Source organism: Sparus aurata, chromosome 21, assembly GCF_900880675.1.
Source record: "Sparus aurata chromosome 21, fSpaAur1.1, whole genome shotgun sequence".
Lineage (NCBI taxonomy): Eukaryota > Metazoa > Chordata > Actinopteri > Spariformes > Sparidae > Sparus > Sparus aurata.
The window spans coordinates 1,019,125-1,031,781 of NC_044207.1; the positions used below are offsets into that span (position 1 = coordinate 1,019,125).

At 42.3% G+C, this 12,657-nt stretch overlaps 1 protein-coding gene across 4 annotated transcripts; it reads right to left on the reverse strand.

The window, feature by feature from the left end:
• Positions 1-6,424: 6,424 nt before the first annotated feature.
• Positions 6,425-8,810, reverse strand: LOC115572207 (uncharacterized). 4 transcript variants are annotated; one of them, XM_030402057.1, is made up of 4 exons: positions 8,732-8,810; positions 7,561-8,532; positions 6,851-7,061; positions 6,425-6,619 (listed from the first exon to the last, which is right to left on the reverse strand). In XM_030402057.1, the coding sequence occupies exon 2, from the start codon at positions 8,478-8,480 to the stop codon at positions 7,629-7,631; it is 852 nt and encodes a 283-aa protein (XP_030257917.1). In that variant the 5' UTR covers positions 8,481-8,532; positions 8,732-8,810; the 3' UTR covers positions 6,425-6,619; positions 6,851-7,061; positions 7,561-7,628. The 4 variants fall into 4 exon arrangements, with proteins under 4 accessions (XP_030257917.1, XP_030257914.1, XP_030257916.1 ...); XM_030402054.1 differs by having other exon boundaries at positions 6,425-6,642; XM_030402056.1 differs by lacking the exon at positions 8,732-8,810 and having other exon boundaries at positions 6,425-6,642; positions 7,561-8,690.
• Positions 8,811-12,657: the final 3,847 nt, after the last annotated feature.

Consider the following 12,657-nt stretch of genomic DNA (forward strand, 5'->3'; position numbering starts at 1 on the left):
AGCGCTGGGTTATTTAGACCCAGCGCATTGGGTCAAATCCTCAACCCAATGTGCTGGGTCAGATCCTCAACCCAGTGCGCTGGGTATAGATAACCCAGCATTGGCTCGGTCCCTTTTGGACCCAGCGCTGGGTTATTTAGACCCAGTGCATTGGGTCAAATCCTCAACCCAATGCGCTGGGTCAAATCCTCAACCCAATGCGTTGGGTATAAATAACCCAGCATTGGCTCGGTCCCTTTTGGACCCAGCGCTGGGTTAGCAATTTCACCCAATTTGGGTTAGTTTTAACCCAGCAGTTTTAAGCGTGTAAAGGGAATTACTAAAAACAGTTACAACGATCAGAGTAAGTCAACAGAGATTTAAAGTCTCCAAGATGAATATGTCTCAAGTTTAAAGGGGTACGCCACCGTTTTGGGGAAAATGGTTGGGAAAGGAGGCGAATGCTTTTTTGTCTCAGTGCGCGCAATGTCCTGGTTTAGAACCCCCGCGGCTAGCCTAAACTAGCCATGCTAGTGGAAGTCTAAGGATACAGGTAGCACGACATCGTACCGAGTGCAAATGGCAATACAAATTTGGACGAGGCGATTTCCTTGGTAGATATAGAGTGTATACTATTTACTCTGACGAAGGACTGCTACACTGTAAAAAATGTCCGTAGAAATTACGGTAAAAACTGTCAATAGCAACAGTAAAATACCGTAAAATCAAAAATTGTATATCACTGTAGTAAATACATTGAATTACCGTAAATCAAGAAACAGTAAATAACTTAAATTTTACGGCCTTACTAAGTAGAAAATACGGAATTTACTGTGAATGTTATAAAAAGTTTGCTAAATTCACAGTAAAATACCGTAATGTCACAAGCGTGTAATTACCCTAAAATTGACGGTATCATTCTGTCTGAATTACAGATTTTGCTGATGTTTACGTTTAAATTTACGGTACACAACCATTAAATAGAATAGAATAGAATAGAATTACTTTAATGATCCCAGACTGGGAAATTATTTTGTTACAGCAGTAGTGGGTCAGCAAATAAAACACTTAAAACACATAGAATCCAATATATACATAGTGTATATATACAGTGCACAGTGTGCTATAAACAATAATAATATATACAACAAAACAAAATATGCTAAATATACTATAACAATAATAATATATACAACAAAACAGTAGAGAGACCAGAGTTCTCTGTCAGGCAGAGGTGAGAGAGTTGTTGTATAAAGTGATGGATTGTGGCAGGAAAGATTTCCTGTATCTGTTGCTTCGACAGCTAAGCTGAAGCAGTCTTCCGGAGAAGGTGCTCCGCTGTCTGACCAGTGTGAGTTGGAGAGGGTGGAGAGGATTATCCATGATGGATAACAGTTTTTTCAGTGTCCTCCTCTCCACCACAGCCTCCAGAGTGTCCTGTTTGCAGCCAATCACAGAGCCAGCCTTCCTGATCAGTTTGTTGAGTCTGTTGGTGTCGCTGGCTCCAATGCTGCTTCCCCAACAAACCACAGCAAAGAAAAGTACACTGGCCACCACAGACTGATAAAAGATCTCCAACATCTTGCTGCACACGTTGAAGGATCTCAGCTTCCTCAGGAAGTAAAGTCTGCTCATCCCCTTCTTGTAAACAGCTTCAGTGTTAGATCTCCAGTCCAGTCTGTGGTTGATGGTAACACCCAGGTACTTGTAATCCTCCACCGCCTCCACATCCTTTCCCAGAATGCACAGAGGTTGGAAAGCCGTCTTCCTCTTCTTCCTGAAATCTATCACCATCTCTCTGGTCTTGCTGATGTTCAGCCGCAGGTGATTCTGTCCAGTCCACTCCACAAAGTTGTCTACCAGTGCTCTGTACTCCTCCTCCTGTCCCTCACTTATACACCCAACAACAGCCGAGTCGTCAGAATACTTTTGCAGGTGACACGACCCGGTGTTGTACTGAAAGTCAGTGGTGTATAAGGTGAACAGGAAAGGAGACAGTACAGTCCCCTGTGGAGCTCCTGTATCACTAACCACCGCATCAGACAGAACACTGCCCATACGGACAAACTGTGGCCTGCCTGTCAGGTAGTCAGTAATCCAGGAGATCATTGTGTCGTCTACACCCATCACCCGCAGCTTCTCCCCCAGTAGCAGTGGCTGAATGGTGTTAAAAGCACTAGAGAAATCAAAGAATGTGATTCTCACAGTGCCTCCTCCACCATCCAGGTGCGAATGGGCTCGTTGCAGCAGGAAGATGACAGCGTCATCAACTCCCAAGTGGGGCTGGTAAGCAAATTGCAGAGGGTCTAGCAGGGCTCTCACCTGCGGCCTCAGGTTGGCCAAAACCAGTCTCTCCAGCACCTTCGTGACGTAAGATGTGAGGGCCACTGGTCGATAGTCATTGAGGTCTGATGGTGTCGACTTCTTTGGAACAGGAACCAGGCAGGAAGTCTTCCAAAGCACCGGTATTCTCTCCTGACCCAGGCTCAGGTTGTAGAGGTGTTGTAGGATAGGAGACAGCTGGCTGGCACATGTCTTCAGGATCCTGGGGCTGATACCGTCAGGACCTGCAGCCTTCTGCTGGTGGAGTCTCTCCAGCTGTCTCCTAACCTGGCCTGCAGTCACAGTCATGCGGGGGAGGCTGCTGGTGTCTTCAGTGGAGGACGAGGAGGTGGAGGAGGAGGTGGAGGAGAAGGAGGTAGAGGAGGAGGAGGTGGAGGAGGAAGAGGTGGAGGAGGAAGAAGAGGTGGAGGAGGAGGAGAGGTGCTGCACAGGAGAGCTCACAGCAGGGGAGTGAGGGGGGAGAGGAGGAAGCATTTGGGGCAGTGAGGGTGTGTGGGGGTCTGGAGGTGTCAGGGAGACGACAGAATGCTGTGAGCTGAACCTATTGAAGAATCTGTTCAGCTCGTTTGCCCTCTCCAGGCTGCCCGATGACTGTCTGCCGCTCACCTTACACCCAGTGATCTGCTTCATACCAGTCCACACATCCCTCACATTGTTCTGCTGGAGTTTGGCCTCCAGCTTCCTCCTGTAGGCATCTTTACAGGCCCTCAGCATATCCCTGAGTTCATGCTGCACTCTCCTCAGTTCTTCCCTGTCTCCAGACCTGAACACCCTCTTCTTCTTGTTAAGAAGGGCTTTCAGGTCATTGGTGATCCACGGCTTATTATTAAATCATACCATCATTTGTATAGAAAGTAGAATGTTAAAAAGTATGGTATATTTAAGCAATACATCAGGACAGGCCGTGGTATGTGCTTATTATATCACAGTTAAGGGGCATTGTTCAGGCCGTCACAAGCACTTAATGCAATAGAAAACTATACATGTTGTATTATTGTCAAAACACAGTGAATTAAGATAAGATTAACTTTATTGTCCCACAGGAAAACATAGGCCTACAACAATCGTTAGAGTTTATCATATAGAGTTTTATTGCAACATTGTTAACACATCCTTTTTAAATAATATGGAAGCCCATTTCCGCCACTTGATGAAAAAAAATTATGAGATACTAAGTCAAAATTATGAGATAGCAAAGTCATAATTATGAGATACTAAGTCAAAGTATCTCATAATTTTTGTCAAGTGGCGGAAATGGGCTTCCATAAAATAATAGTATATTTTATTTTATATCTTTCTTTTGTACAGTGAAAACACAATTTCTATTTTTATTTTATTCTTGTACATGTCCTTTTTTTATTATATGTAAAACATGACAATGAAAACGTTGTCTTGTTTGTAGTTGTTCGTGTCAATAAAGCTTTATTGAATTGAGGAGAGAGACAGAGAGAACGACAGAGAGAATGACAGAGAGAGAGAGAGAGCGATGACCGCTGAGTTAACGGAAGCTAGAAATTTTGAATTTCAGTTCACCGCCATTTCTTCGCGCCCACAGGAGCAGTGTTTGTTGTTGTGACAGACAGACAGACAGATAGATAGATAGATAGACAGACAGACAGACAGACAGACAGATAGATAGATAGATAGATAGATAGATACAGACAGACAGACAGACAGAAAGAGAAGAGAAGAGAGAGGGAGAGAGAGAGGACCGCGAGTTAACGGAAGCTTGACATTTCAGGTCACCGCCATTTCTTCGCGCCCACAGGAGCACAGTCTCTTCTTCAGGTAAGCACATTCACAGCTCATTGAGACTGTCTGATTAACGTTAGCTAGCCGCAGAGCCACGTTAGCTCTTATTCGTTGACTTTCAAGCAGAGGAGTTCAGGTAGCTATATCTTAAAAGTTGCTGGACATGTCACTATCTGCTTTTTGCAGAATAAAAGAGTCACTTAAAGGCTCTGAGAAGTCGCTAGCTACAGCTAACGTTGCTAATGCTAGAAAAATGTTTAGCTGTAACTTCTGTAGCAAGTCGGTTAAGACTTTGATAATGGAGAAACTGGTTTACTCTTAATAAAAGATGATACAAGGAGACTTGGATGTATTACGAAGGAAACATTTATTGACACTTGATCTAGGCGAATTCAAAGATAACATAACAAGTGAGAATGATCCCTTTAACACCTTAGCCATACAAGTTTTTAACAAATAATTTCACCTTCTCTACAGCACGGTGCAGCTGGATAATGCAAGGCAATCAACTTTGCAGGAATGCGGTATGGCCAGTACTCTGATTCGTCGTCATCGTTATCAGCACTCAGCTTCAGTGAGTACATTTAAATAGTTTGGCTTCTGAACTGGTGCTGCCATTAAATGTTTTTGTTTCTTCATACCTGTCAAATACTTACATGGCCACATCAATAATTATGTCTCCCATAGATGTCTTTTACCCTGTTATCTGGAGTTCCTTAAGGGTAAATCCTCAGAACTATCCTTAAAAAAATCAAAATCACTGATTCGATATCAAATCCAAAGGATTGTGTGTTTTCAGCTGTAGTCTCCACAGTTTCTCCCTCAGTCTCTCTCAATCTATTAGATCTGCTAAATCTGTTAACTGTTTTAAGCGCCTCCTGAAATCATATTTATAGGATTGCCTTTTTATGAGATTTTTTAAACCTACTCTTCATTCACCATTTAATTTTTTTTCTGTTCCAACTTCTTTAATAAATGTTTTGTTTTTTGTTGTTGTTGTTGCGGGAAGCACTTTGCAACAGTGTAAGTGCTATATAATAATAATTATCATTATTATCATTACCAATGTTTTCTTTGTTGTCTTTCTTTGTCTGGTTGCAGAGAGATTCATGCCAGTCCAAAGTAAACACCTGATTGAAGACTGCTGGTGAATTTTCAAGCAGGAATGATGACAACACCTGCCCAAAGTTCCAGTTTCCTTAACATTGTAACATGTCTGTATGAGACTCTGTCCCACCTGTCTTCAGTCAAGTCTGGACCCAATGACTCAAACACCAGTCTTGTCAAGGCTAATTAGAGCTAAGCTATGGTTTATGTCAGTGTAGCAAATGAGTAGATGCAAGCACTCAAACTACACTTAATCGATCTCCCTCAAGTGAACGGTGCCAACAGCTTCATACAAACATACAGTAGAAAAAAAAAATCAGTATTATGGACAGGATTCAGGATTTAGGCTGCAATTCGACAAGGGTGAAACAAATACTGATGATCACTTAGTCCTGAAAAGTGACTGTTTCTACTTTTCACACTAATACAATAAAATAAATGAAATACTCCTGATGACCTGCAAAACTATATTCCAGAGTGCTGGTTTCATTCTATGTATAGCTCATTGGAGCTCAGTTTAACAGCAGAAGGCTGAATTTATCTCTGTAGGCATCATGCTCAGGCACTGCATCAATCTAACCTTTGCTTTGTTTCTTTTTTCTGGCTGCAGAGAGGATCATGCCAGTCTACAGTGGACACCAGATGGACAACACATGAGTCTTCAAGCAGAACTGGTGACTGCTGAATGCTTTAAGTTCCAGTTTCTTGAACACCATGTCCATGTTAAGAGCCCTCTTCAGCCAAGTCTGGACTCAGTGACTCATTAGTGTTGATCAACACAGGGCAAGTGGCTCCTTTTTTCATGACGTTTATTTCTTCTACCATGGACTATCCTTCATATGTATGGACACACACTGTCTTTTGAAGATGTCAAAATGGGCTTAATTGGTTATTTCCTTTATAATTTACCATTTGCATTTGCTGACTGTAAAATCTACGCCAACAAACTGTAGTTCCATGTGTGTTGTACCATATTTTTTACGGTGAAATTCTGGCAACCACAGCTGCCAGTATTTTACCGTAAAGTTGAACTTTGCAATAAAATACCGTAATATATCTTACAGTTTTACCGTGTTTTTTCACTGATGGACAGTAATTAGGTTTAAAGTATATATGTTATTTTTAAAAGAATTTACTGTAAACAGGTTTATATGATAACTCTTATTTTTACAGCAAATTACCGTAAACAAATAACAGTTCTCTACTGTGAAATTTACAGTTACATTGTGACCGTATTTTCTACGGTAAAGTTATGGCAACCACAGCTGCCAGCATTTTACCATAAATTCTACAGAATTTTTTTTACAGTGAAGACTATATTGTTGTGTGCATTAACAGTTATGACAGTACAGTTTAAACTGACATGAGATTCCAGCTGGATCTGCAGGAGGGTGGGGTAGTGCCAAAGTTTGAAACCAGTCATCAGGAATGTCCATTCCTGTTAAAAACAATTGAGCTGCACTACAATGAGAAAAACATAAATCAAAATTTGTTATAGAAATGATCAAGATGCAATACAGCCCAAATGAATATGTAAAAAAAATCAAATATCAATGCAAGGTTACAAACTGTGAACCATACCACCAAAGTGTACTTATATACTTTACCTCCCTCCCTTGAGCAAAGAATTTAATATTTGTCATTATACATGCAGGTAGGTGTAACTCACCAGTGGCAATCTCATGATACATCTTTCTCATGGCAGGTGTTGAAATGCGGGGGAAGCTGTCATGCACACCAAACTTGCTTGCCACAGCACTCTGATGCTTGCATGTTCAACCAGAGATCCCGAGTGGACAGGAACAGTGGCCAATTGCCATATTCACATGGTATTTGTCACCACCAGAGGAACTAGGAACTATATAATTCATTTGATCCTCCTGTATCAACAAAAAAAACCCAGTTGCAGTTATGAAAGAAATTGACAATGGGGTACTAGATAATAGCTTAGCAATAGAAACAGGGTTCGTACACATTTTTCAAGGTCAAATTCAAGCACTTTTCAAGCACTTTTAAGGGTCATTTTTAAGATTTTCCAGCACCTTATTGCTGGGGTAAAATACGTATCTACAGGAATATATAAACTCATTATTTTTTTTTCACTTTTTATCACAATTATGTACACTGTATTATGCTGTGAACATCTAAAATTATGTTTCATAATAGAAAAAACTTCAGAAATTAATTATCCAGACTGATCCAAATTTTGTGAAAGACAGAGTTATAATGTCAAGCACTTTCAAGCACTTAAACTAAAATCCAAGCACTTTTCAGAGCTTGAAAACACAACATTGAAATTCAAGTACTTTCAAGGATTTCAAGCACCGGTACAAACCCTGTAGAAAACAAGAGGGAAGTGAGGGAAGCAGATATTCATACCTGAACAATCGCCTCACAGTCAACATCTTCATGTTGGACGTGTTTTATCCGTTTCCAGCTGTTGTTGGCTACATCGGTAAGACGGCGGATGTAATATTCCTCCAGTCGGGTGGTGACAAAGCTACCATCTGTGTAACATTGTAGGCCTTTAGTCGGTAGATGACCTTCTCTTTCAGAATGCGCATTGCACTCTCCACATAGTTGTTGGTGTGGTTTCCTCTTGTGGGTAGTTCCGACTGGAAGCAGATGGCCCACTCTTCCTTCCTCTTGAAGATCTCAGCCAGGTGTTGGAGGAACTTCAGGTACTTCTGGGCTGTAGGGTCTTGAGTAAGCACCTTGTAGCCTTCTTCCAGGGAGGATGGGGTGCCTGCATACACAATGCGCCTGAAAGAGCTCATTAAGTAAGAGCGATGGTCTTTGGCGACACCATTGTGGGAATTCCACAACCACCTCCACATGGCCTGCAGTAGATGGAACACACATAGGATGAGTGTGGCCCCTGGATAGACAGCATTGAGGGCCTGTTGTAGGGCCAGGCAGTCATCAGTCAGTATGACCCGGGGACCATCCTCCCGACATCCGAAAAACCTCTCTGCTGGCAGGACGCTGTTCAGGAGTTGCAGGGCGGCTGTGATGGTAGCCTGGTTCTCCGAGGTGGTGATGAGAATCCCTAGTGGCAATCCACCTGCAGTAGAATGGGTCATCAGGAGGAAGATACGGTGGTTTTGCCGATCACAGTTGCCCGAGGAGTCAACGAACACCATCTCTCCACTCTGCTGGATCTGGCTGTGGACCCTCTTCATTAGTGGGGTGCATATGGCGATGACCAGCTGGTAATCATCAGTCCTAGCCATCTTAGCACTGACCTCTCCCTGCTCCTCATTGTACATGTGCAGCTGTTTCTCTAGATCTGTTAGCATCTCCTCCCCTGCTGCTGCTCCATACACTTTTTTAAAACGCTTGTAATAAAGCCTGTAGGGGGGGAGGGGGGTTGAAGAAAATCAAAATTTCACAGTGCACATTTGGGCATTGATTAACATTACATGATCAAGACAATAGCTTTTAGGCCAAAACCAACTTTGTATCTCAAAAATCGTTGTTCACAAAAAACTATGGGGCTTTTAAATGGGGAAACTTTCATCTCCTTTAACCTGGCCTAGGAACCACTCACCATCATATGTTTCTGTGTTCAGGGCAACAATGCATACGTGTCAGTGCCAGACCAGTCCTGTGATAATACGTTGTTCTGGGGCTGAGATATAGGAGGCAGAAGTCTCAGTGGGAGTTTAATTGGGGCTCTTTATTTATTTTTATGCCTATTACCCCCTGCTCACCCCTCACCTTTAGCAGAACTGGAGATCGGGGCAGACAGAGCGATCTGCAGCAGCATATATGTAGTTCTCCCCCTCTTGCTCCTGCAGGTCAAATTTGAGAGTGTCCAAGGCCGACGAGGGAGAGTGCCCATTCTGGAACAGGGCCTTCAGTTTGTCACATGTGTCCGGCCAAACATCCCTGTTTTTCAGTGCTTCAGCACATGACACCCGATGGTTGTGTTCATTTCGTAGGCTGATTTTGAAAAAGAATCCCGCCATGATATGTGGATCTTCTGACCTACCATAAAGTGGATGCATATTAATTAGTCCACTCCAGCACACACCATATTCAGCGACCACAGTCCAACCATCATTGGAGCAAAGACAAGTACTAACCTTGACTTTCTTCCTTTAGTGAAGCACTGCCTTTTCAGGACTAAATACATGGCGGCAGCACAGGAGGTGTTTTTTGTCATCTTGCCAGCACTTCCCCAGGTGTTGTGCTGACATCTGAAGTCCACCTGCAGATGATGTAAAAGTAAAATTAGACAAATAATGTCATTTTATGAGTAGAACATAAAAGCAAAAGTGATACAAGTTATTATTACAAACAGTATACACAACGTTAAGGGGATGTGGGGGGTCGACTGTGTACTACTAACCCTATACTTGTTTGAGCCTCGCCCTGCGTCAGGGTAGGTTTTGGACTTCCTCCAGGTCAAGCCTGAGGATTTCTCAAAGTCCTTTAACCACCTCTGAACCTCTTCCTCCCTAGCCAGCTGTATGCATAGGCTTGCCCTTAAATTTGTTCCTCCTAAAGGCTCATAGGAGCACGCATGGTGTTGGTAGTCCTCTGGTAATAGGTCCTGTTAAAACAAGGCTCAATGACTTGAATAGGTTAGTGAGGTCCAAAATTATTAGCACCCGTAGAAGATAGTGGGGGCTAGTTACCATCGATGGCAGTACGCCTACGTAACCACCATTGCCCTAACCTTAATCGAAACATCAATTTTAAATCTGACTCTACCTCTGCATCAATGGCAACTAGCCCTTGGAATATTGTATGATATAACAATACCGTTGCTGAGCCATTAATTACACTAACCATATGAAAAGGAAATAGCACTTTTTCAACAGTTAATGCTAAGGGTGTGGGGAGGAAGAAGTTAGCAAGGTCACATCACACCTAGCCTGTTAACATAATGTAATATGTGTGTTGTGAATTAATCTGACCTTTAACAGTGGATAGTCAGTCACATTCTCGTGGATAGTATGACACTTGTCCCGCTCTGTTCTCACTGAAATGTAAAAGAATACTTTTATTAAACTAATACATTAAACCCGAGTTACAAAAAAGTTGGGTCACTGTGTTGATTGGATTAGCCAAAATGAATGAATGTAATGTATTGACATTAGGGAAGGATGAAAAGCTGCCTGATAAGGGGAGAGTGTTCTTTTATATACTAATGATGAACATACATCCCTCCACTGCTCTCAACAACTCTTTGTAAATAATCCCATACAATCTGGAAGTTTAAGATGTCATATCAAGATGTTTTTACTTACTATCTGCCTCAGGTGCCCCAAAAGCAGAAAGATTCCTAGGAAATATACACAGGTAGCGTATTCATGAAAACATAAAGTACATCTTTCATCTCGCAGACACATTCCCCCAAACAAAAGGATGCATTGATCTCTTGTACTCACTGCTCTTTACCACTGTGATGCATCTTGTTAAACTGGCGACGATTCAGTAAGAGCAAAAAAGGTAAGTGTGGTGTTAATATGTGCTCAATGGCGTGCACAGACTTTTTGAAGGGCAGGGGCGAAAAGAAGGGCACTTTAGCGCGCGTTCTGGCTCCCAAGAGGGCACTTTAGCGTGCGTTTTGGCTCTCAAGAGGGCACTTTAGCGCGCAATTTGGCTCCCAAGAGGGCACTTTAGCGCGTGTTTTGGCTCCCAAGAGGGCAGTTTATCATGTTTTAATCCGCAAAGGGGGCAGTTTAGTGTGTTTTGCCAACCAAGAGGGCACTTTGGCACGCTTTTTTTGGCTCTCAGGAGGGCACTTTAGCGTGCATTTTTCAACAATTGGGTCATGCACATCACTGTATGTGCTAATAATAATAATAAATAATATGTTTTACTTTACATTACCTTAGATTGTGTGGTCGATATCTGCCTGCGCGCCTCGAGTCAAACAAATGTCAAACACCAAGTTGGCATCACCAGCGCAAGTCAACGTCATCACTAGCCAATCAGTCAACATCGTCAAGCACCTCAACGTTGTCACTGGTCAATCAGTCAACGTCGTCACTGGCCAATCACGTAGCGCCTTCACTGGCCAATCAGTCAACGTCGTCAAGCAACGTCGTCAAGCTAGTCAACGTCGTCACTGGCCAATCAGTCAACGTCGTCACTGGACAATCACGTAGCGACGGCCTCTCAGTAATATTTATGAGATTACCAGACTTCTTGTATGAAAAAAAATTGCGCGAACGGCAGCAACACGTTGTGAAGAGAAAACCGTGTTACTGTTGTTCCTCACTCTGATAAGAAAATCAAGTTTGTGAATGTCAGGTCTTGCTATATTTAAATATGCAAGCAAATTCATCGATGCAGAGGAAATATCGAGTATCAGTAATGCAGCAATGTTCCGCATGTAAAGCATGCACACTGAGTCCGGTGCAAAATTTTGCATTAATTTCACACCAAACGAAAAAAAGTCGCAGTTCATTATCTGACAGGAGTGCTCAAGCTCTTCTTCTAGCAATTGGCTGGGCCCTTGATCAAGCATTTGTGTGTTATTAGGCGAGTTCAAGATCAAGCAGCAGCGCTGCGCAGCGCTGCCTAAATCGTGATGCATGCTGGTTAAAATGTGTCCACGATGATCTGGATGGGAGTGGTTTTTGCTCCGCATCTGATATCACATGACCTTAAGTTATCGCGGGAGCGAGGCTGCTGCAGAGCATTCGCGCAGTTGCTCTCCAGGTACTGCGCGACCCTAGACCCACCTTCATGACGTCAGGACTTTGCCCTAATTGGCTCTCATCTACGCTGACGTATATGACGTGTGTTTCGATGAATTTCCATATCCATAAGGCCTCTGCCTCTTTTCTACTCAAATATCAAATACTTTCAGATCAGTAGCAGCCGTGTGGCCGCACCTATGGGATAGTCAACATGAATAAACCTATAAAATCCTTCATGTAACGCAACAACCCTGAAAGCTGTCGTCAATAAACTGCTCAGTTCTGTCAGCTTGTGGTGATGATGGAGAAGTGGTTAACTGCTGTGTCCAATGTTATCTGTATTATAAACTCTTATTAATTAACCCTTTCTGTTCCCGTCACATTAACAATACAAAGAATTATCCTGAGCTATTCTGTGTGATGAGATGATGCAGCGGGACCAGGCATCTGATTCAGTCATTTGTTCTGATTATTGTATTTCATTCATTCAGTGAAATGTATTTCATTCATTGTGAAAAATGTTGCTATGAGAAAATGCATCATCTTATGTGTCTATAGTTATGCTTACTTGTTAATGTAGCAAATTCCCCTCAGCTGTGATATAATTATGCACATAAGCACAGTTGTCATCATAATAATGAATAACTGTTGTAATTGTATTGTATTGTTATTGGGCAAGACTTACTATAATGTACCAGATAGACAACGTTCAAATGTATTTAATGGTGACATTACAAGGAAAACGAAACATGATCATTTACAGTAAGACAACATTTAGGCTATTCATCTACTCTTGATAAACCAGTTGGACCATTAA

Excerpts from the sequence above, each read along its gene's own strand:
- LOC115572207 (XM_030402057.1), bottom strand. The coding sequence starts at position 8,480 with ATGCTAACAGATCTAGAGAAACAGCTGCACATGTACAATGAGGAGCAG.